We start from the raw sequence: 25,877 nt of genomic DNA, 5'->3' as shown, positions 1-25,877 counted from the left end.
TCAATGTTCAATGTTTATTTTTCATGTAAAACCTTGCACAAATAATCAGTAACCACAACCAGCAGATGTGCAGCACATGTTAAGGATATAAATACAATATGTTTGTCCGCAAAATGGTGAACAAAAAGTGTAAACAATCTTTGAAATGATAGATAGATGTAGATGTCCATGGGTGGTTATTTACAATGTATTTTTAATACAATTGTTGTAATGCTCATCTGCAATACATATCTTAGGAGTCAGCTAGGTTTCTAGACAGGTACAGTATCATCTACAGTAGCTTAAAGGATGATGAAATGCAGTGGTGATATACTGTATTAGCTTGTACGATGGTACAGTTTGAATTCTTTTATTATCTTTGCCTTGTTTAAAGTCTAGGAAAAATGTCACAATCTTAGCAAGCAAGGTAGTTTAAAGTAAAATGTGGTTTGAATAAACAAATTCAATCATTAAATCCATCCAGCCAGCCATTCTCTTTTACATTCAATCGATCAGTGAATTTGTGTATTTGACATAAAATATACAATTAAACATAATTTTAAATTATTACAGCGATTTCAAATAAGACATCCTACAGCTCACAATTGTTTCATCATAAAAGTCACCTGTTGCCAACTGCACTGATACCTCTCTCATTTCAAAACAGAAAATTAAATTCTTGGTCATGCAAATAAAAAAATGCCAGTAACTCTCTGCCCCAGATACATTGTATGGCCTAATAGATTTTGCTGCTATTTACATCACAAAGTTATAACAGGCTCGGGGTTCTCTTCCTCTGTGTTGGCCACTAATTTATTGGTGTCGACCAGATCAGGCTTGGACCGCTCATTGTTGAAGAAGAGTGGGTTGTCAAAGGTAGATAACTTTTCAGGAATGGGTAAGCGCAACTGGCGGCCAGACTTCTTGTAGAAAAACAAAGCAATGACTGTCCCTATGACAATCGCAGTAATGACCAGCAAAACTGCCAAAACGGCGTGGCCACGGGTTTGAGGATCCACCATAGGATTTGCTGTACAGATCCAATAGATAGAAGAGTCAGAATAAAACATTTATAATAATCAGTCAATTAAAAAATATAAAGAAATGTAACTTACCAGTTGTAGGTGGCGCTTGTCGAATTACTAGAAAGATGACAACCGTGATTTCATTTAGTTTACAAAAGGCATATCATTATACTCTATATATTTTTGATTGAATTTGTTGTTTCAACAGTATGTGTCATAGCTTGGAAATCCAGACCCACCTCTATCAGGGTCTGCGAATGATCAATAGACCATCCCAACTTAAGGGGCGGCACCAACGCATGCAGCTCAAAATATCACAGCACTCAATTGGATACCACTTCGGCCGAATAAGACCAATCAGTAGGTGACATATATTGTTTTTGGACTAAGCCCCAAGTCATTTAGCATCCAGCGGGGCTAACTGGCAAATTAAACTTTTGCTGCATCCAGTCGGAAAAACAGCAAACAAAAGATTTAAGTGCCGTCATCTGTACAGTTCTTTAGAGTAAATACTAAGTCTAAGTCTGTTTAGAGTCGAGGCCAAAGCCACTTCAAACAACTGCTTTACATAATCCGCAGCCATCTGTGTTGTTTATTTATTCTGTGTAACAAACTTTATTTGACATTTCACATATTTGTTACTGTCAAGACTACGACGGAACATCACTATCATCATCGGTTACGCATGCCCGTAATGATTTCATGGTGATTCAGGATTTTCAAACATGGTTAATGAGCTCCAATGGATAGTGCCCACTGCCAACAGCAGAGCAAATTTCAATTTGCTGGCAGAGGGTCTGGATTTCCTGGGTATATGTGTTACACATTCCTGTTATTGTATTATTATTTTGATTCAAACAGAATCCTAATGAGTATGATGATCTCACCTTTTGGTGTTTTGCAAATATATCCTCTGTCATACCACCGGTTGCCTGTCGTCCATTTTCCATCCGCAGTTTTAATCGATCCATAACTGCTGTCGCTAGGTTGATCTTCACGCCAGTTAGTAAAGTCCATTGGGGCTTTATCCAACCATAGCCATTTGCCTGGGGGTAAATACAGGTTCAGTATTTCTTTCTCTATAGAGTTTTTTTGTACCAGAAGACGCATTTCTTTATTTATTTTGTTCTTTCAATGTGAACACAAGCAAGATTTTGCAATATTGAAGTGCAACTAACTTATTATCACCTTAATAATTGTGTTGGGCAAACATAGAGCAACATTAACATGTAGATGTGTTTCTGCCTACTATTGCAAATCTAATCTCCTTTTAGCCCTGTTTTGACTGAGGGTAATGTATTACAATTTGGTAAGTGGCAGCTCTTGATGACTGCGGGTTCTACAGTGAGAGCGGCGCTGCTGTGTCGCAGACAGAGACTTTTTGGGAGCTGTAGCATATTATAAATTGTTTTTCCGTATGAGAAATACAATGTGTGGCGGGATTGTGTTAACCTGATTCTCACCAGATGACTTACGTCCATCTTGACTCCGCCTAGCTCCACTCAACCAACTGGAATTGCGCCATAGGAAAATAATTTCATGGTGCGCAAAAAATGGTAAAGCCAATCGGGACGACTGTGGCGGCTCGCATTGAGGAAGCAGACGACAATATTGATGCTGCTTTTTCATCCGTGTTGTCCGATCTAGCGACTATTTCTTTTTCAAAAGAACACCAGAGAACGGCTCTGGAGGCTTTTGTTGCTGGAAACGATGTTGGCTGTTCTGTTTGGCTTTTCCCTGCGTCGCTCTCATCAGCGTCACGGATTGGTTTCGATGTGAGTAGTTGAAGTAACACGTCAATAAAGATGATGGACAAGTGGTTTATCCAATCCTATGCAAGGGTTTTTAATGAGGCTCAGCCTCCTGAAATCACTTCCCGGTCAAGCGATCCAAGATGGATGAGGGAGGCAAGGCGGATTGAAATTCATCTGGCGAGAGTCAGGATTGTGTGACCAAAGGCCAAAAAGAGTGACTGTCACGCTCAATTTGTGACACTTGAGAGGCAGTCGTGACAGTGTGTTTTTCTTCTGAAAACATCATTGCCTGCCTATTGTCATTAATACATTGCCCTCTGGTGGACAGAATAACTTAATTTTGATACCAGTATGGCTCTTACTGAAGGCATTTCGTGGTCAAAATGTTATTAATAAATATTCAAATATATTCAAATATTAATATTAGTAAACAAGCAAACTCACAAATATGATTTTTGGGCAAAAGTCACCGCCCTAATATGGATGTCAACAAGCTAGCAGCTTGTTTCAGTGAGCCATGCATTCATCCTCAGCAAAACCCACTGGATTGGTGGAATTCAGGTACCGGTACTCGAGGAATTGATGCGATCCCTTCATCTTGTAATTAACTACTTGTGTCCATCCCTCAAATATATTGATAGGTGCAGCTATCTTCTCCATTTGTTGTTGACCAAACATAGTTTCTATGCCTGTTTCAGTTCTCTATCCAGCAGGGATACATAATTAAAATTAAGTAATTTGTAGTCTTTTTTGTTTCAGAGTTTCTGTTGCCTTCTTTATGTTCAAGTGTAGCTTAATGGGGTTCATTCATGAAAGAGAAGACAATGTGACTGTACCTCTGTGAGTTTTATACAGGCCGAGCCAGAAAGAGGACTGGCTGTCTATATAAACTTTAATATTGCTTCCAACGAATTCTTGTTCAGAAGGATCTTCAATGCTGACAAGATGTCCACCTTCACAAACAAACAAGCAAACAAAACAAATAGTTGTTTAGTTAAAGCTAAACACAGCTGGGCTTTGTTTCAGAAAGCAGGCTCAACAAACTCTTAGCCTAATCCTGAACTCTGAGTTGACTAATCCTGTGATCAGAAACTGAGTTTTCGGACCCAGAAAAGCTGATCAGAGTTAGTTCAATCAACTCTGAGCAGGTTGACCCTGAACATGAAAAGCCATCATGAATGGTACTCCTATACTAAGATTCAACATGGCAAAAGGCAAATAAAAGGGAGTGCATCCATTTTAATCCAGTGGATGGAGAGATATTATAAAACGGATCTGTTTGGTTGTTAGCAACTGCCTGTTAGGCAGAGGGAGGAGACAACGAGAAACGTAGACTTTGTTGAAGAAAACCTTAAACCTGACAGCTAGCAGGTTAGGTTCACAGAGTCAGTCACCATGGTAACTGATCCAGACTTTAAGTTACTTTTCTTTCTGAACCTGAAAATCCTGAGTTTCCCTCATCTCAGTGTTAACAAACTCACTATTCCTGCTTAGACCATCCATAGAAAAATTCTTACCATGTCTTATACAGTTAGCAGATGCATCTGGCCACTCAACCCTGTCTGCGAGAAAAAGGTAACAATAAGCCCTAAATGGTAGCCAGGTGTTACTCTGGATATGCATATTTCTGGGTGTTTCTGGGTCGTCAGGGCAATATCCAGGGTAATGGCTTGATTCGGTTGGTGGCAAATCTGTGAATGAGAGAGACATTGAATGAACTGGGATGGACTAATTACTGTACAGTCATTTTATAAAACAAATTGTAAACTTGTTCTGAACAAGAAAACGCAGGATGTATGTTGACATTATCACAATAACTTTTAGGATGAGTCACATATGAATTGAGGCAATTAAAATGTACATGAGTCTTACCTGTAGTCTTCATGCAAATGCTGCCCATGTTCTGATTGCAGTCGGCAGTCTTCCACTTTCCATCCAAACCTACAAACACACAAGGTCGGGTTGTGCTTGGTTCCCGTCTATCCCAATTGGTTGTGGTGATACGCCAGCCATCAATATATCTGAAATATCCACCAGTCTGAAAGCCAAAATTAATCAAACTGCAGTCAGCATCATTCATTCAAAATAATATAATAATAATAATAATAATAATAATAATAATATACATAAGAATAGGAATTCTGTAATCTAATCTTTTTTTTATTCACAATAAGTTATGAACTTTTTGCCCTTTCCTACAATTCCCTAATCTGTTAAATGTTTTATTTTGTAATATTTAGCTCTTGTGGATCACATTAATCTAAATACATTAAATGCATTAATGTTGATATAGTAATAATAGTAGTACAAGTTGACTATTTGTAATTCATTTATAATTTATGTATTTTTTTAAATAAAATAAAAATACAATTTCTAAGGTAGAGGCTTTCTGCTCTGTACCTGCATTTTGTTCATCCCAATCCACAGCGGAGCTTTGACTTTCAAAAGCATCATCTCAATATAGGCCTGTGACCACTTGTTTCGCAGGCTAGCCAGCTTGGCACCATCACCTTCACAGTGCTTTTTGGCTGCATCCCAGTTCATTTGTTGAGTTACAACCTTGATAGAGTCATTGAAAATTTGGACGTAGTCGATAACATTTGTTGGTTCAGGGGAGTCTGGGAGGGAAGGATCTGTAGAGGGTGAGAAATTAGACAAATTTAGATGTTATTTTCCATTTTTTTTAGAAGAATGAAATCACTCCTTCACATTTTTAATGCCGAAAACACACGTAGTAGTGTCGACGTGGGGCAGGGTGCGAGCTGCTATGCATCTGTGAAAACCTGCGCTGGCTTCTTGGAGCTCAGCTGCAGAAAGTTGGGGATTGTCAGCATAAAGTACACAACATTCAGAGCATTAATATAACAGCAAACAAATCTTTGCTAGCTATGTAAAGATATAGCGGAGTGTTAGGGAATGGTCAATAAAAAAATGTGTGGAGGCAATTCAAGCCCACTTTATTTTATTTTTATTTATTTATTTCATTTTTTGTATTTTGAATAAAGCTCCTTTTAAAAACCTTTCTTTCTTGAAAAGTAATATGTTTAAAACACTACAATACAAAACTTCTTAACTTTGTATTGTTGAAATTAAAATTAAAATTTAAGTCTTTGGGGAATATTGATAAAAACAGCAATAGAGGTAAACGCTTAGCAGATTGTACTGTACCATGTGCCTGCTGGTATAGTGCAAGTGCCCACAACTATGGTGCACACTAGGGGTGGGGGTGGGGGTATCGATTCTTAGATGCGTCACGTTGCAGACGTGGAAGATTCTGAATCGATTCACAAATGTCAAAAATGGATTATCTTAATGTTATTTAATAAAGTATTGTTCACGGAACGCAAAAAGTGGAACTTGGAAATGCGAAAGTGGAGCTCCCGTCCATTCTTTGGCGTTGCACATAACGGAGACAAGGCACAGAAATAAACCTTTTCTTTTAATTAACTGATGACAGAAAGAGTAGCAGCGCAATGCTGTCTGGAGGCTCGCCATGGATTAACGTTACTTTGCAAGGCATCGGTACAGACAAGAGTTGTCACAATACTAGAATTTCAAAGTTGATACCGATATACAGGAAGATACCACTAAAACTTATACCTGTAGGGTGAATATAAATATGACAAGTATGTTCATATTCTCTTGTTTGTTTTATTGTATTGTATAGCTCAGGGATGTCTGTTTTAGATTGAATTATTCCATGAAGGAGGTTAAACTATGCAGTAGTTCATGCATACACTAAAGAGTGCTATGCGGGGATGAATGAACGAAACAATATTCATATTTTAAAAATCGTGTTGACAAATACAACAAACAGGAATCAATTGGTGGCGCTTGGTGTTGATTCTGTGGCGCTGCAACACAAATTGGTCTTTGTATGGGAAACACTGCAAAAGATTCAGTTGGTGAAGAAGTTGTTGTAAGTTTTTTTCCACAGTATAAACAGGGATCTGGTCCATGCTAATATATTCAGCTACAGTCCTGTTTATCTTCTGAGCTTCTGGGGACTTGGCTCTATATTATCTTTGCTGATTAAATAGAGTTGGTATAGCAGGCTGCCACTGTTTCTGTCTCATTGGTTGACTTTTCAGACACATAATTGTGTCATCCTGTTAAATGAACGTATCTTAACGTTTGACAGAAAGGACTGATGACGTTAGCTCTCACCAAACAAGGGATGATATTTTCATAATAAAGACAGCTAATGTTTCTGTGTTTCTTCTGAGAGCACAATTAATGTCCAAGCAAACCGTTTCCATCTCACTGTTTCAGAAAGAACTGACAATTAATGAGATAGAGTGGTGAAGTGTTTATTTCCTGGTTAGTTGACACATCTGTCTCACTGTTGAAGCATCTTTTTCACTGTCACCAGTTAATTCAAAAACCAGTCAATCTGGGGCAGCCAGTGGGACAGTGGTTAGAGCAGTCGCCCCATGTTAAGAGGCTGAAGGTCCTCGAGGCAGTGGCCGTGGGGTCCCCGCCTCTTTCTCACCTCATTTCCTGTCTGTCCTATCTAATAAAAGGCTTAAAATCTGCCAAAAATGGAATGACTTCCACCCAACTTTATCGCAACTTTTATTGTCAAGGATTTGCATCCATGCTACAACATCCCGTCTCAAATATATTTTAGTGACAAAGCGATCCCCCCACTCTACAATGAGATGAAAGTGGGGAGGATAGCTTTAACACATGATGCATGGATATCCTTGGTCACATAATCTGATGTCACCGTAACTACCATTTTCTCACAGATGAGTGGCAGCTAGCGTCTCATGTGCTCCAAATGACAGCACTGCATGAGAGCCGCATGGCTGCAAATACGTCTGAGCTGGATTCCCTGGATTCTCTTTATTTCTCATTAAGGACAGCGTTTTATGTTGTTCACAATGTGCTGTCTGTATTCATTTACTAATGTATGTTGTTGCTGCTGGGCATACTTTACTTTTTCTGTAAGTTCTTGGCAATGCAGGGATATATGCTGGTAAATGTAACCTTCCAGTTGAGTGGTCACATCACTTCTGTTTGTTTTTATTAATACTTCATTTACTGAAAAATGAAATTCTGTATAGAAAAACATGATGCATCAAGATGCATAATCGTTTTATAATCGCATTGCCCTCTGAATAGTACTTGAATCGTGAGGTGCCTAGAGATTCAAACCCCTAGCACACTGTTCAAACAAATGATGGCATTACGTTCTAACATTGTAGAGAAAAACAGAATATTTGGTAAAAGTATGAAAAATAACAATAATAGGGCCATAAGGGCATAGTAAATGCATTCAAGAGAAAGGTTAGTGAATAGGCTCACCGAGTTTTCGGAGACAGACATATCCATTAGTGTCATTGCAGGACCTTTTTATCCATTTCCCAATACCAGTTTCAATACTAGTAGTCATCACAGCACATGCTTTCTGGAAAAAGACAGCAAACTAATGTAAGATCCAGGTGACTGACAGCATCTTTCCCATGAAACAATACTAATTGGCAAAAAAATAGAATCATAATGAACAAACCCAATGAGACAGCAGAGCATCCATTCATTTCAGTGCAGTATACTTTACTACCTAGGGTCCCCTTTAAATTCTTTCTTTCTTTCTTTCTTTTTATCTATTAAGACATCATATTCTAAAAATATTCACAAAATAACTAATAAACCAAGTCAAGTTGTATTCAGCATTGCCGTGTGTGAGGAAAGTATTACCTCAATACGTACTGGCCGATGATAGTCATAATCCATCTTCAATGGAAAATCAGGATTAAAAATTTTGTATGAATTCACAAACTGAAAATATATTACCAACAATACAGATGCATATAATTCATCAAAATTCTAAACTAAGGTTACATATTACTGTGATCTAGTTTAGCTCCAGGTCAAATAATGTGGTATTGCACATTACAATCAAAGTGTTTAAAAGGTTTTACCTCATAACTCGAGAAACTGCGACTCCTCTGCAATGGAAAATGGGGAGAATCAGAAATGTATTACAAACAATAGAAATGCATATACTTGCTCACAAGACTGGATAAAGGTAGTGTGTTCTTGTTGCATGTCTTCAGTTGCTTGGGCCCAGAGTTGGCACAGTGATACCTCAAGTAATGTCTAAACGTGTCATCTACCCCTCCAATACTCTAATTGGAGGATTGTGGCGGTGGAACAATAGAGAAACAGTCATATGTTCATGGAAAAAAAAAAAACAAGAGAAAAGGACACTTTATTTTTAGTAAGGCAGCACATACCTCTTGTTTTTCACATATACGAAAAATCCCTGTATTCACTTACTTCATTCCCCCAGTTGTTGTATCGCATTGGTCGCCCATCAGTCCAGAGAAATTGTTGGCTACGTACATTAAACAAACCAATCCACAGGTCTGTGGTTGGTGCCTCAGCCAAACAAGAAGTCAAAAACACTGAAAATGTAACACAGGGGGTTCATATTATTTACAGCTTTATTATCATTATTTTTTTTTTTTTACTAGGGTCAATTTTGGGGACATTACATTGACTTAGATTCATTTCCTTTAGACCTACCGTACAGAATAAATGACTATAATACAATAAAAGTATATGAAATACCAAGTTAAACAGCAAATGTGTATCAGAATCAACCATAATTATGATGTATCATGCAGAATATCTACAGCCAGATGCGTCTGACTCAAAGTTATTAAAAACTTGAGAGCAGGGCCTTAAGTTTCAGGTCTGTCTGTAATTAGTTCCAGGTAAAGAGAGCAGCAGACTTTATTTATTTACACTTGATTATAAGCTGTCATTAGTTGGGACCTTGTGTAATTATACAATTCGGTTGCGCTCCAACTCTATTTTATTATTTATTAAAACCATAAGATACTTGATTAGGTCTTGTTTCTTCCCTCAAAGACTTGAGACTTGACTTGGACATCTCTGGGTTATATATGAGGAAACTATTAACTCCACTACTATTAAAGACTATGTGCAAAAACAAATACGTTTCAGGTAAAAGCATTTTTCAATACATATCAACCGTTTGCCTACCATGTATGGTAGTGTGATTAAAAAAACACAATACACAAGTCCATTGCAGCAGTGCGTTTACTGATACAGTAAAAACCCTATTCATTGACGCATTTACAGTCGGTCGTTTTTTGTCAGCTCTCTTTCCTGCATTCAACAGCTTTTACTGTGAGGTTTTTTTTCCTGGTTTATTTGTTTATCTTCTTCGTATATGTCTAACTAATTACAGTGTGCTCTCCACACTGTATATTAAAACTTGATGAAATTTATCATTGCAGTGAGAGCCAGTCTGTGTGGCAGCATTTTTGACTCCTGGTTGAAACGATAAATGGCAACCGAATGACAGACAAGACAATGACATAAGATGACCGTGACCCCCCCACCCGATTAAATCTATACATTATCACAAGACACAATGTTGTGCTACTTATGTTCATCAATACAAACATAAAACACACCTTGCACATCTCTTGAGAGGATTGAGGCCAGATTTCCTCCCATTGATTTGCATTGTGCCTTCGCTCCATGCCACGTCTCCTTCCGGCTATTAATAATGTTGTAACACTGTAAGTGAAAAATCAACAAATTTAAGATACCTCAATAGAGCAGTAGCTTTTTTTTATTCAAAAAACACACATAGATTTATTTCATGCAGCATCAGCTGTATCCACATCTTGCCTCACAACTATAAAAATGAAAAGTGACCTCTGACCTTTGAGTCAAATTTCTTCCAGTTTGGGGGGCAGCCACCTGTTTCAACAACTGTTGGTACTACAGTGGCGTTGGAAGCTGGTGTGCCTCTGCGTTTACAAATGGACCTGTGCTCAAATCCGCAATTATAATCACGCCAGAATCCTGTAAGCCAACCCATAAAATTAAATACATATTTCAGCAAAAACTAAATGCATTAATCGCATAATCAAATGAATGTTACTAACCCATAGTTGTAGTCATGACAGCACAATTCTCATCATTGCGTAGGAAAACAGGTTGATCTTCATCCCACCTTTGAAACACCACTGGAGAACCATCCATCCACCTTTTTAGAACACGATAAAATTAGTTATAAGACACAGATCCATGGTTTACCTTAATTTCCATGTTTACATTTTTTTTTATATAAATTGTTCATCATCATTCATTCATCATTCATCTTCAACCGCTTATCCCGGGGTCGGGGTCGCGGGGGTGCTGGAGCCGATCCCAGCTGACATCGGGCGTGAGGCGGGGTAAATTGTTATATTGTGAAATAGTGTTGTCAAAAAAAATATTTTAACAGCTTCACAATTAACACTACATTAATAAAATGTAAAAGAAGATGCTTGTACTTGGCCAACTCAAAGAACAGACCCTGCAGTCCCCTTCAGCTCCTGAAAGCCCTTTAGTCTATAATGGATCATTATTTTGGTCTTCTGGAGCCGTATTACAAAAACTTCCTATTTTAAGTCCTAAGTTACGGTAGATGAAGTATAAGATAGGATTTTTGTCAATTTGGTATTACAGGAACCTATCTGAACTTAAAGGTTGAATATGTAGAATCTTTATTAAAAGCTATATTTAAAAAAATACACCCACAGGGCATTTCGAGGGGTACAGATTTAAATCACTTGTCCATAAAAAATATCTATTTTAGTCTGAATTAATATTATTTTTTTTATTTTTTTGGCGGGTGTGACAATGACTTTTTTTCACGTTCAGTTTACATTGTACCAGCTGATAGCGGCTGGCATTGCTGGTTGCCAGAGTTTTCTGTTGTCAACAGATACAAGGAATCATTTTGAGTTTAGAGCAAGCCCCCACCTCCGCAACTTCCAGGTTGATCCAATATGAAGTGCCAAAAACTGCAATTCTCTGAGTGGCCAGTAGAGCAATTTCTCATTGACCCCCATGCTAAACAGGCCGATTTTCACAGCATAGTTAGACCTATTTAGGACTTGTTTACAAAAAACACTCTCGTCTGTATGTTTAAGTCATATCTCCATGACAACACTTAGGAGGATGAATATTTTTGTAACAGGCTTACGGGCACGGCCTCTTGAGTGACAGTTAACCTCTGGCCGTTATTTCGCCCCAGAAGCTAGTTGTCAGGATTAGCATGCTAACTCGGTCATCTCTACCTGGACTGCGGTCATTCGTTCACTCCAGGAGCCATTGTAATCTCCACTAGACTCACGGAATTGCCTGCAATCGACTTGCCAGTGTTTTAGTTTTTTTTCCCCAAAACTTTATATCATATCATAGCCGATGTATTCTCCGCTAGAGACATGGGAGTGCCTGCGATCGACTTGCCGAGCCGTTGTAGTCTCCACTAGAGACACGTGGCTCCCACTCCCGTTCATCAAGTAACGTGTTATGTTAGCCTAGCTCCCGGGCGGTGGAGTTAATGTGAGCTAATGTGGCTAATTCTGTAAACAACAGCCTTATCTCCCTCCCCCTCCAACGTCACATCCATGCCCTTTTTTGGTAATAGGAAATGAGGAGGAGTCAAAGTCTGACAAGATGGCGGCTCCCAGAGGCGAACATGATTGGATTAAGTAGAGAGAACGGGCCCCGCGGAGAGGCTACGTCCATTTTTTATACAGTCTATGGTTGAGAGTTAGCTAGATAATCGATTTCACACCACTCAAAGAAAGACTTCCAGATGAAGACTGGCTAACGTTGAATACTGTTGTAAAATGTATTGATTAGTCGAAAGTAATGGTTACCCTGTATGATTCATCACTTGACATGGCGCAGGCTGGTCGCTTGACACACTTGGCAACAAACTTGGCAACTCTACTGCTGGAATTATTTTTGCAGTGTTCTGCTCATTCTCCATATTCAACCCTTAAATTAAGGAATCATATCTTATCTCAGGTTAAGACATCCTAAATAAGCGATCTAGCATAGACATTCAACTTTTATGTCTGTCTCCTAGCAACGGACGAAACTTGTTGTCGGGTTACGCCACTTCACTTCAACGAACTATCATAAACAACAATGGATGGAAAACAACAACGCCATGCTCAAATTTTTTTTGCGAAGATTACCTATATCGGCTACATCGCTGAGGCATTTTTCATCTGCACAACAACAGCAAAAGCCTAATGACGGCGTAACGACTTCTTCAAAAAAGGCCCTAGGTCCTTGGCTAACCCCGGGATCATAGCCTGGGGTAGCCTGTAACTATTTGCCAGTAAATTATCGTCGAAATGTTATACATTGTTGGGATCACCCAAAAGCCTTTCAACAAACATATTTCAATTTACACCATTAAGCCTATGTCTACGATTTATTTTCTGTGCTACATGTAACAAAATAGCTACTATCTTGCCAATATGTAAATAATGACAGTTAGGAGACCTTATGGGTCATCTTTTAGTTAGTCTAGTTGATTAAGGATATTGGTAGCTTAGGACATGTCTGTTATACACATTTCATATCTGTAGTTAAGAACACTGACTTGGCCATTCTGTAATGACTTTTTTCCTGAATCTGAGACCAACCCTAGTTAACATAGTAACCAAACAGATAAGATTTCTGTAATACGGCCCCTGGTCTGCAAAAACAGCTCTCATCAGCCTGTGCAGTTCTGAGTTCTGATAAACCGATTGTATGCTACCTTCACAGCATTACAATTGCATTGGGATTAATAAAGGAATTCTTCTTCTCCTTCTTCTTTCATGACAGAAACTCAAAGTTAGAAACTGGCTATTGAAGAAAGTGGAACATGTAGCAAGCTTAAGAGGCTAAGTCCTGACTGCTATGAGATTTTTGAGGCAGATACCAATTAAAAATCACTGATTACCAGTTTCGCGGATGTCTTGAAAGATACTCCAAAGGCTGTTTTCCTACACAAATAACTTAATTAAAGAATATCTAACATTATTATATACAGTAATATACAATATTTGATAAATGAACACTCCAGGCATTATTTTCTGCTTTATATGTTCTGTAGGAAAAATATTTAAATTATATTGGAATACACTACTGATCCTGAAATGCCCATATCTCTGTGATAGGCCAATATCAGCGGATAATATCGGCTTACCAAGACCAACACTTAAAGGATTTTGGTGGCCAGACTGTTGTGATGGCCATGAAATAAGGACTGCAGTGATTTTCTTGACTTCTTTGTCAATAAGATTAGATGTCAGGGAAAGCATCATCCCCTCTGCTACTCTATATTCTGTTCCTCCAACTTGGCCTTCAATTTTTAACTGTTCCTCTCCTATTTCCCAGCAAGACCGCACTGATCTTTTGGACAGTATGACATCTTAATACAATAGATCTCTAGAATCTGGTTGTGTGCCATCATCTTTTTTTAAAAATGCAGTTGTTCAGTCGCTTCTGAAAAAACTAGACTGTATCCAACCTCCCCCAAAAATTATAGACCAATATCATGTTGCCTTTTATTTAACATATTGCAATTCCCTGCCTCAGCAAGTCATCCCTGGACCGTCTCCAGCTGTTCCATCAGAATGTTTCACATCACTCCTGTTTTATTAGCATTACATTAGTCCCTTTATACCAGTCAAGTTCAGGATCCAATTTAAAGTTCTTGTTTTGACATATAAAGCCTTGCTTGGTCAGGCACCTGTGTATATCTCGCACCTGCTCCACACTTACACCACATCTAGGACACTCAGGCCTTCTCACCAGGGATTGTTGGTAGTCCCTCGCACTAGACAAAAAACTAAATGTGACCGTGCCTCTGAAGCGGTGGCTCAAAATCTGTTGAACACCCTTCCTATTATTTTATGTAGTGTGGCGTCTGTTGATACTTTTAAAAAGCAGCTAAAACTCACTTGTTAAAACTGGATTTTGTTTCTTGTCTGTATTTTTGTTTTTTTGAATATTAAATTTACATAATTTACTTTTAATTTTATTTGCAGTTTTGCTTGGGATGTATACGCTGGATGTTTTATCAAATAAATGTATTATTATTATTATGACTATTTTTCTGATATTTTGAGAATGACTGCGATAATAGTTAATTTGACATACACACTCACATACAGCACACATTATTCAACTAAGCCCATCCTCATCTTTAACTTTCAATAATTTTTAATAAAAATTCAGTACTTAATTCATACTCACTCATATGTTTTATCAAGATCTACGATCAGGCCTATCCAGTAAGACCCATAACCTCTGGATACCTAGACGATCAGACAGACACGCACAGTAAAACCAGCAGTACTTAAATTGCAGTATGTTTTAAGCTTAAATGCCATGTTTAATGAGTAGTGTACGTCATATAGAATAAATAGCACCCCTCACCTGTTTCCATAAAAAGACACTTTCAGCTTCACTGTTGATAGTTACCAAGTCACTATGCTTCTTTTGGCAGAAGCTACGAGCTTCTTCCATGGCCATGGATCTACTGTTAATATAATACTGAGTCCCATTCCATGTTATCCACCCATCTGAGGACTTATTGAAGTCTGAAAACATGTCAGAATATGTATTATGTCACAGTACATGTGTAGCTTCAGATTAATGTTGCTTTGCTTTATTGAGTTGAGGTCGTTCGGGTATCTGGTAAGGATGCTCCCTGGACTTCTCCCTATGGAGGTGTTCCAAGCACGTCCAGCTGGGAGGAGGCAAGACCCAGGACTAGGTGGAGAGATTATATCTCCACACTGGCCTGGGAACGCCTGAGAATCCTCCAGCTAGAGCTGTTTAATGTGGCCCGGGAAAGAGATGTTATGGGTCCCTTGCTAGAGCGGCTGCCCCCACGACCCGACCACGGATAAGCGGTTGAAGATTAGTGAGGGATGAGTGTGCTCTACAAACATTCATGATCCCCTGAGGTTGAATCCTACTGACTTTGACTTCCTGACTTGTGAAATATCCAAGAAACTGTTAGGATTGAATTTTTATTCAGCACCACCATCAGGTCAAAATTTGCATTTGTCTAATAATCTGACTCTGACAAAATATCAGCACAGCTAATAACACTCCAATAAGCCTCATCTGTTCAGTGCTAATTAGCAAATGTTAGCATGCTAACGTGCTAAACTAAGATGGTGAACATAATAAACAGTATGCCTGCTCAATATCAGCAGGGCTTGATAGTAACAGTTGCTAGGTTACCATTGGCAACCATTTTGAGGAATTAGCATTGCTTTCATTGGCAATCACTTTTTAACATATGAAAAATAGGAACAGCAAAACGGGCATCCAAATATATATATATATATATATATATATTCATATTTCTTGCATTTGTGATATACAGTATATTGGATTTACAGTCAGAACTACAACCAGACAACTGCATGTCACAATGTGTGCATATTTTCAGTTTCAGCAACCAAAAGCTGGTGCCTGGTTGCCAGCTAGGCACCCCCTTTTAAAGGTAAGCGTTGAGCCCTGATCTATGTTTTAGCATTTTCATCATAGACATGTAAGCATTCTATTTTACCCTTTAGTACACCCTCACAGAGATGCTAGCATTCCTGTAAACTCTTGTTCTTGGTGTATGAAGTCTGATTTTTAAATATGAAGCCAAGGAGCATCTTAGAGAAGTAGCAGCAGAACAAAATTTAAACCATACAGAAATGAGGCTTTGGCTGATGTGTATTTATGATGATTTCTATGTGGTTGCATGACGAATGGCACATTTACCTGGAACAACGGGATCTGGAGGCGGTTTTGGAGTCACTCCTGTAACGACATAGATAGCAGAAAATGACACTCAGAACGCAGAATTGTTGGCAATGCTGAGTTGAGAATATGTTCACCTAAATAAATTTGAGGAAGGCTGACTGCTCAGTTAACGTTCAACAAAAGTTACAAAAGAGTGACATGCTCTTCTCTGAAACCTTGGTAAATGAGAGGTTTCAGTCCCTCATTTTACCTATTTTGATCTGGCATATCCATCCATGGTACAGCTCACAGTGCACATCGTTCCAAGACCCCCTGCTATGCCGCTCATCTATTTCGAATTCAACACAAGATTCCACCTTGTTTTTATTGTTTGGCTCTCCATCCTCCCAGTGTTGGAACTGCAGCTGTAGACAAATGTAAGCAGTAAAGCACAGTGTGCTTTATGTATATTTTTTGTCTACATTATTAAGTATCTTAAACTAAAAATTATTGACTCAACTATGAAAGTAGAAAACTGTTAACTCACTGGGGTTCCATCACTCCATACATAACCAGTGGCTGGGTCAGGGGCACTAAGTCCAATCCAGAATTTTCCATAGCTTAATTGGAAAATGACAAAAGTTTGTTCTTTTAACAGTTACCTGTAGAAGCAGACACTAGCCAACCTCCATCTTCTGCTGTGAGCAGTTTTGTATATTCTTAATTTTGTACTTTGACAGTTCATACTGTACCGATGTGCTAGCTTTTGTTGTTCTTCAGCGCTGTGGATGCTAAGCAGGTCTCCTCCGATGGCCCTGCAGTAATTTTTGGCCTCGAACCAGGTCCTCGCTTTCTCTGTAAAAACCTTGACCAGACAAAATTAAAAGGTTCAACATGGTTTGGTAGTGTGATTTAACTTCACAACAAGCAGACAATGCTTTATTATCGTTACACCCTTTGTATGTGGGTTATTGGAGTAGTTTTAACATTTTGTTTATAATTAATAGCACAAGCGTGTAGACATTTATATGTATCTGGTTCTTGGACAGTTGTTTTTGAATGAGGAAAAATTATTTAGTTGAAACTATTATAACTTATTTCAAGAGCCCCTATTGTTTGATATTATGAAAACAATATTGTGTTACCAGACTCCTCAAGCTAACAGTGAGGAGAAATGCAATCACATAAGTCAGGTCAAAAGGGCCTGTAGGGTGTATGTAAGATGTTTAAGTATTGTATTGAGATACTTAAATGATTCTTTAAGCTTTTTTGTGTGTGTCTGTACCTTGGAACAAGAGTGTCTTGATCCTATGCGAGTCCAGCCAACCTCACAAATGGAAGGGTTAACAGTGGGTGGTGCAGGGGTCAGAACTGCCCCCTCTGCCAGGTGTTTGCAGATGTATTTCTCCTTATTGGTACAGGGTAGCACATCCCAGAGGCCAGCAAAAATCCCAGTTGTCATGGAAACACAGCCCTGTTGATGACCTTAAATTTTCGAGAGAGAAATTGGTAACTGTCAAGTTGTGAAGCCCCTTTCTGCCACATCTTACAGATGGATTTTAAAATGTCTCCATACCTGGCATTTTAGCGTTCCAGTGAGTAAACCTCACTGACTCTGTGTTGGTCCACACAAATTGTTCAATGTCTTTCTGGTTTGAGAGGCCTAGCCAGAAGTATTTCTCTGATCTCAACCCCACCAAGCTGACGAGGAAGGCATTATCCACCCTGGAAATATTTACACAATCAGGACCACAGGATTTCTGCTATTACTTAGTGTTGAACAGTCACCAAAGCGTATATGTTTTTCTCTCTTTAAAATCTGAAATCAAAACTATGTACTGTTGTATCAATCAGAACATTTGTGGTAAAAATAAATTCTTACCCATTTGAAACATCAGCTAAGTAAGAACCTGAGCTCTTGCAGTCATCTTTGGCCTCATCAAAAGTTTTGCTCTGTATCCCTATAAAGTAGCAGTATGAAGCATGTCTTCTCCACCCCTGGATTGTTGGAAAACAAAGTGAAAAAAGACATTTGCATGATTTTTCATAATTTGCTGTGAAAAAAATGCAACACACCCCCACCAACTCATTTTTCAATTACTTATCAAACCTATTCCATATCAGAGAAAATGAAAGATGCATTTACTACACTATTCTTCAAATTTAAACTTGACCTAATTGCAGTTTAAAGTTTTATACGGTTAAAGGAGCTTCAAAATAAACCCAACTGAATAAAAGCAGTCCTTTCTCGGATTGCCTCCACATGGTGATCACCAGAGTTTGACTGACATTCAGAGTCTGGGCCAGAAATGGCTGCACACAGCATTTACCTCTGACGGGACAGACAGGGCGACAGGGCGAGCAGTAGTAGTGAGCACCACTCTACCGCAGAAGCTAAGCCCGGGCAGCACATGGTGTAGAGCAGTGAACACCAGCTCTCAATCAGGACATGAACACGAAGGGAGAGGCCAGCAGTCTCAACAACCTGTTCTCATTCACAATTCAAATAGCAGCACTGAACAGAAGGACTGGCTACCGAAACAAAGACTAGAGAAACTCAGATTGCAATACACAGAGGGACCAGAACACCATTACTCCACTACAATTTTTTTTCCTGACATATTAATGTTCTGAATGTACAGAACCTTTTAACATTTTATTTAAATGTATTTTTTGACCATTTTGCCATGTGTCTCTACAATATGCTACAAAACATATGGCCCTGACATACAGTATATTAATCATATTACATAGGAGGAACATTAACGTTCATTTGAAGCTGTGTCTAGCCCTGCTGATATTGAGCAGGCGTACTGTTTATCATGTTTACCATCTTAGTTTAACATGTTAGCATGCTAGCATTTGCCAGTTAGCACTGAACAGATGAGGCTGATTGGGGTGTTATTAGCTGTGCTGGTATTTTGTCAGAATCAGCTTTGTTTTGGTCTTGGTGAGAACAAAATCTGGCACTGAAGCAGCTTGGTGTTCACCAGCTAACTTGCCAACCTTTTTCTGGTTTGTCAGGCTGGATGGACAGGTACATTTATCTGTGAAGTTTTTCTGTGCTGGAGACAACCAAATACACTGAGCTAAAAAAAAAAGGCTAAAAAGTTGTCTTGAGCTCTATTCTTGAGGAATAGAGAGTGAGGGGATATACAGTAGTTAGGTGTTGCCTGAAATTAAAATAAATAATTGGGAATAATTTCAATTACAAGTGAGAAACTATTTTTGAATAGATAAAAATAATCAAACTTAACGCACAGGCTTGCAGCCTACATCCTGATGCACTATATCTCCAGTGGGTTTTGAGGCACTGGTCTTCATACAAATGGAGCCATGTTTCTCCTCGCACACACGGTCAGCCCAGTTCCCATTCTGCAACAAAGTACGGTTAAATATTTACATGTGGATGTACTGGAAGGTAATACAGTCAATGAACTGGTGATTCACATGTGAAATAAGATGACCATGTCTTGAAGAGCATTTACAAATGTAATATCAAACTTGAGATACACAGTAGACAATGTATGCGTTCAATTAAACACATGTACAATTAAGTAAATTGTGGTGTAGCTGTAAAATAAGCCTTTGCCTACTTGATGCCACATTTTTATTTACTTTATATGTGCACTGTTCCCACATATGCTTCTTACCTTTCCCCTGATGAGAACACAGTCCTTTATATCAGAGGAGGCAACTGGTGCACCAAATTGCCAGCTGGTGAAGCTGACAGTAGAGTGGTCAATCCATTCAAACAGCCCTTCTGTCTTCCTGTCATTCAGTCCAATCCAAAGCTCATCAGTAGATGCTGCACACAGACAAAAGAAAATGTTTTTTCCATAAACTCAATATGTTACTAATTAATAGCTGACATCTGCACATAGTATTTATTGTTTTTATATGTATTTTGTCTTTCTTGACTGATTCAGTAGCTCGGGGCGGCAGTAGCTCAGTCCAGGAGAGGTGCCAGTTCATCTCCTGGGCACTGTTGAGGTGCTGTTGAGCAAGGCACCGAACCCCCAACTGCTCGGGGCGCTGGTCACTGGCAGCTCTAACATCTCTCCATTAATTGCATGTATATAGGTCCTGTCTCTGCATATGTGTGTATTTCGGGCCTGTGTGTGTGTGTGTGTGTGTGTATCATGAATAACAATAACAGAGAATTTCCCTGTTGTGGGACTAATAAACAAATTCTTCTTCATTCATGCTTCCCAATCAGTGACTCAATTTTCAGCTATTTTGCTACCAGCTGGCTAGTACTATTCTATTTCAACAACAAAGTAAAGTCTATTTTGGGGCTTCTGCAGCATATTGTAGCAGAGGCAGGCCAGCTTACCTGAATAATTACGCAAATGTAATATCGACCTTCAGACAAAAAAGTGTAGTGGTGATAATATATATTGCAAAGCAAAAGCCATGCATTTACTGGGTAGGGCCAATCCCTTTCCATTTTAAGTATTTAGTTAGAGCAGGGTATCACAATGACAGAAAAAAGCAGTGAGAAAGGCCTGAGGACTAGGGTGTTCTTTGTTGTAAGGATTTCATTCAAGATAGAAATGATGAACTTGTGTTTGTTTTTATTGTTTTCACGTACTGTATCCCAGTTGAGAGATGACAAAGCTTTGGTCCTCCACATTGCGGATGCTGACTAGGTCCCCTCCTGCATTACGACAGTCTATCTGAGAATCAGACCATGTTTTCTGGGTACGATTAAGGTTGAAGCAGTGGCCGCTGTAGGGGATCCAAGGTCTGGAACAAAATGCTGTCTCGACAGCTGATCATGAAAAGAACAAAAAAAACATTAGGACTGAGTGGCAGCAGCTATACAGTACTGAGGGGGATGTGTAGGACAGAATAGAATTGAACAGATCTTTTTCTTTACCTCGTGTAGGCAGTACCTCGGGCCCTTTACTGTAGCAGATGTACCCGAGTTTTTTGCTGCAAGGTGTACTTTGCCAGGAGTATTGTACAGCAGGATCAATATTTGCACAGTTGTGTCCGGGATTAGGAAGTGGATAGCCTAAAACAAGATGAGGGTTATATAATTATAACAACAATGATAATAATAATAACTTTACAGTTTCCATGGTGGGCTTGCAATACAACGGACCCTTGCTTTATGCAAAGGTATGAAGTACAAAGTGCTTACTTGACATTAAATAGAGAATCAATGCAAAATAAAGAATAGAATACCATGATTAATGGAAAAATAAAACACACCTGGCAAAACAAGATAAAAGAAGATGACACATTTTATATATAGAATGTATAACATAAGATGAAAGAAAAAAATAATCATTAAATGTTCTATTAATCAAAAAAATAATTTAAAATATATGCTGGATTACAACTAGGCTGACATCATAAAGGAGGCATTATGGCTTACTTATCACTTTTATTTAAAGGTATGAGATGGGGATTAAAATAGCTCTGTAGCAAATGTACATATTTAAGTATAAGGTCGTGCATGCGTGTGTGTGTGTGTGTGTGTGTAGGTTTTGTTTGGTTGTCTGGGTTTGCCAATACATTAAAATATATTACAACTTAAATATGTAAGATGAGAATCACAAAAAGTTGAAGTTTAGAAAAAACCTACCTGAGTCCCAGTTCAGATAGCGGTACGGCCTCCCATCAGGCCATTTCCAGCCATGTTCTGGATCCAGGATCAGTCCAGTCCACATCTTATTGCCCCCTGTACCCAGTAAAGCTGTTGGGGGCATGGGGGAAAAAATACAAAATAATCAGACCTTTCAATGCAAGTAATGCATTTAAGAATGCATAAAAATTATATTTTTAATTGGTGTTTGTGCTATTATAAATCAATCCATTGATGGAAAAACAAATAGCACAGAATCATTGTGTGTGCCCAAATACATGCTGCCTTTATCAATACATTCAGCGTTGAGTTAGTGTCACCTTACCTGTGATGAAAGCCTGCTCGTGAGGATCGGTGATACTGAGGAGGGAGGCACCCTGCTGTTTGCAGCTGGCTTCAGCCTGGGCCCAAGTCAGAGCTGCCTGTGTGTTGAGCTGGTAATATGCTCCTCTTGTTGGGTCTGTGGTCCAGCCTTCTTTGGCTATATACAACATATGGATATATGTTATATCCTGGAAACTATGTGAATCTTCCAAACTCATGTTTCATTTGTTCTAGCAGATAGGTCTGGCCCCTTCTTCCATACAGACAGATTTTCAGCAGTTTGAGATCGTACGGCCCACTCACAACCATTTACCTCATGTGAGGCAAGTTTAAGATGATGACTCCAAACTGTCAAAGTAAGCAGCGCTGGTCAATTATAACTTGATATGCTGTTACTGTATTGCCCATTTCTCGCATAAAATGTGACCTTGGGTTGTATATTTTTGTGTTCATTATATGATGGTGGTTGACTTAACTGTGAACTAGTGATATGCCTTAAATCAATTGATGCCTGTAGGTGTTTTAAAAAATAAGTACACCTCGGCAACTAATAAGACATTTTTTTTTTAATTAGCAATGTTTATGCCAGACTGTAACCCCTTTCCCTTGTGCTCTCATGTAGCTGTCTCTCTCTGGACTGACTGTTAAGTGTGTGGGGAGAGCAGCAGCAGCCAGTCTACCAATCATAGACAGAAATGTAACTGTATATCTAAATAACTGTTTTTGTTCTCAATAATTTAACATTATTTGAATTTGACTTAATTGCTTAAATTCTAAACAACAGCCTTCATAAAGTGTGTTCTGAATTCAGAGGTAGATCTAGATGCATAATGATGGGATGATACATGACATAATAGCTAATCATACATTAAGGCTAGTTGATGTCACATGAGTTTAGCTTGACTTCTTTAAATCTAAATACATTGGGAACACTTGGTCCTGAAAGCTTTTGTGACTCACTTAGTTTCAGTCAGTATACGGAAGCATTGTAAAAATTGCCACTAAAATGTGAAATAACACACATTTTCACTTGCACTGGCACTACTTACTTGTAACTGGGCATGCGCCCCAGCGTTCACTTTGATATTTTGTTTCAACTGCGCACCAGAGACCTTGAGAATCAGTCATAGTGCAGTCTGAGAACCACTGGTCATGGTACAGGAAGGGAAACATGCACGGCATCCCAGCTGCATTTCCCCCAATGGCAAAGAGTTCTATGAGGAACAAAGCAAATTTTAGATACAGATATCTGTACAGCATTGATTTACGTTTTTTATACCTTCTTTATAACAACATGAAAAACCACTTTAAAACGTGATGATAAATTCTATTTTAAATGCAGGATAGAATCCTGTTGATATGTCTATTTTACCACAATTCAAATCAACGTTTGAAAAGCAATTGTCACTATATGGCTTATGTTAAGTAAATAGCAATGCACTTGTAGCTGTTTACCAGTTTGACCTTCTGTCGGATAAAGCTAACATTTAAATATAATTTTTAAAATAACCTCTAAAAAAAGTCATCCTCATCATTCTTCCTCATCATTTGTGTACTTGAAATTCTATGAAAATGGTTAGGATTTAGTGTTGACAGTGCAAGTGCTTCAAAATAACACCATTTTATACTGTACCTCTGTATGTTCTTGTACAAGCACCATTGGACGTCCCTGAAATGGTGAGGTGGTTGTTGGGTCCTATTGCTTTGGAGAGAACTGCTGTGTTATCTGCAGTGAGTTCAATGTAAAGCGCTTGGTCTTTGAGGGTGAGCACGGTTCCATTGGTGCATTCCCACTTTTGGAGGTCGCTGCTTTCGTCGCAGTCATACAGGCTTATTTCACTTCCAACACTTTTCCCCTGGACTCCCAGGCATTTCTTCCGTTCGTGAACCAGGAGTCGGTCAGCAGTTGTCCAGCGTACCTCACTGCACTGGTTATTTGTTTTAACCAGACAGAAACCAGTGTCTTTGTTAGTGAGTTGAAATGGTGATTCTGTTGAGAAAGTTTTTAAAAATGTTGTATTTTTATTGCAGAAGAAATCAGAAAATCAGTTTGCACAGTCTATCACTGCGGTTGTTTCGGATGTGGCTAATATAATAGCTAATGTGGCTCTATTTAGACAATAATACTGACAATTATTCACAGAATAAACAAGCAACTGAATAAGAAAACAAATTTAGAGCCTTTCAATGTCTGCAAAATATAAATACAAAAAGTAATACTGCAATCACTTTGATATTGAGCTGCAGCAAATATATGAACTTATAACACACATAAAGAGTAGAGGGCACATCTACACAGTCTCAAAAAATAAAAGTTGGAATACTGTACCATCTAAAGCCAAACATTGTAATGTTTGAGTGAGGAGCACAAAGGCAGTCCAAGTTATCTTCATTATGTGTTTTCTCCTGAGGTGTCTCATAGCTGAAGAATTTATCCATGCATTCCTCACAGAGGATGTTAGAGTTGTGTGAAGGCTTGTCGGCAGTCAATGCTAATAGTACTGTCACATCCTGTCTCGTCAACATTTAACTTCCGACTTATTCCAGTTTTTTAAAAACGGAACCCAGATGCTGATATTTGTATATTTGGCTGTTTCATTGAAAGACACGTTCCATTCTGACATATATTTCTATTTGCCTGGCAGTTTCATTTACTATTGCGTAATAAACAGACAATGTTGGGAACGAGAAGTGCTAGTATCACGTTACAATAAGTGACCAGCTAAGTCACGAACGGTCTACGCACATACCAAACACGTTAACTAGCGCAAAACATTTCATTATCATGTATCTTTACATACATTACAAGGCATCAAGGCAACCACCAGTTGTTCCATTTATTATTAATCATCTACAGTTTTATTTCTGAATTTATTTTACAGCTGTGAATAAAACGAACAAGTCTTCTATGATTTTGACACCACATGTAAAGACAGAAAAAGCGGATGTGATACAAATTGTGGTTGGAGAAGCCAAGCATGATTCACGTTGTAGAGAACAGATTGCGGCTGGCTGTTAGAAATTTGTGTCCATGTCAACTTCACTGGAGAAAGTATTGTGTAATATTCACAACAAGGAAGCTAGCATAATGCTGACTTTTTGTTTTTTCGTGTTTCGTGAAATGGCTTGTCACACTTCTCCGCACACACAACTCAGTTATACAGGTGTGGCTAAAAAAATAAGGTTGTCACAATACCAAAATGTTAAACATCAATACAATACTATTATTAAAAAAACAATACTCGATACATCTTTCGATACGACAGCAAAAAGAAAAAAAGTCTTTGGCACGTGAAATCTGATTTTCTTTCTTTATTAACAGCCTTCACACAGTGCTTGAACAGAAAAGGTCAATGGACACATACCAGCTATCAAAATTGGCAAAAATTAAGTTTGAATATTCATTTTTTTTTAAATACATAGGTTAGAGAACATTAGAATAGCTATTGTGCACATTATGTCCATAACAATATATTTATATCAACAAAAACATGTATTTTAAAAGATCTACATACCTACACATTACAAAATAATCAAACAAAATAATGTCCATTCATACCGTGAAACCCATTTTAAAGACCGTAGACCACACAGGAGGCAGGACATCATGCAGACTGCACCACA

At 38.5% G+C, this 25,877-nt stretch overlaps 1 protein-coding gene across 1 annotated transcript; it reads right to left on the bottom strand.

The window, feature by feature from the left end:
* Nucleotides 1–24,779, bottom strand: LOC310957670 (macrophage mannose receptor 1-like). Its single transcript, XM_083928349.1, has 32 exons — nucleotides 24,583–24,779; nucleotides 23,887–24,243; nucleotides 23,303–23,467; nucleotides 22,255–22,410; nucleotides 21,930–22,040; nucleotides 21,216–21,353; nucleotides 20,928–21,107; nucleotides 19,987–20,141; nucleotides 19,595–19,708; nucleotides 18,216–18,331; nucleotides 17,910–18,058; nucleotides 17,619–17,818; nucleotides 17,086–17,198; nucleotides 16,881–16,953; nucleotides 16,605–16,758; nucleotides 16,373–16,411; nucleotides 15,023–15,186; nucleotides 14,840–14,901; nucleotides 10,693–10,793; nucleotides 10,467–10,609; nucleotides 10,213–10,318; nucleotides 9,044–9,171; nucleotides 8,686–8,712; nucleotides 8,462–8,497; nucleotides 8,069–8,171; nucleotides 5,159–5,391; nucleotides 4,631–4,796; nucleotides 4,276–4,449; nucleotides 3,595–3,711; nucleotides 1,892–2,050; nucleotides 1,095–1,121; nucleotides 1–1,009 (listed from the first exon to the last, which is right to left on the bottom strand). The coding sequence occupies exons 1-32, from the start codon at nucleotides 24,671–24,673 to the stop codon at nucleotides 741–743; spliced, it is 4,326 nt and encodes a 1,441-aa protein (XP_083784475.1). The 5' UTR covers nucleotides 24,674–24,779; the 3' UTR covers nucleotides 1–740.
* Between the last annotated feature and the right edge of the window lie 1,098 nt (nucleotides 24,780–25,877).

Source organism: Echiichthys vipera, assembly GCF_963691815.1.
Source record: "Echiichthys vipera genome assembly, chromosome: 15".
Taxonomy (NCBI): domain Eukaryota; kingdom Metazoa; phylum Chordata; class Actinopteri; order Perciformes; family Trachinidae; genus Echiichthys; species Echiichthys vipera.
Note: the sequence above shows the minus strand (reverse complement) of the source record. Positions and strands in the feature narration are given on the sequence as shown.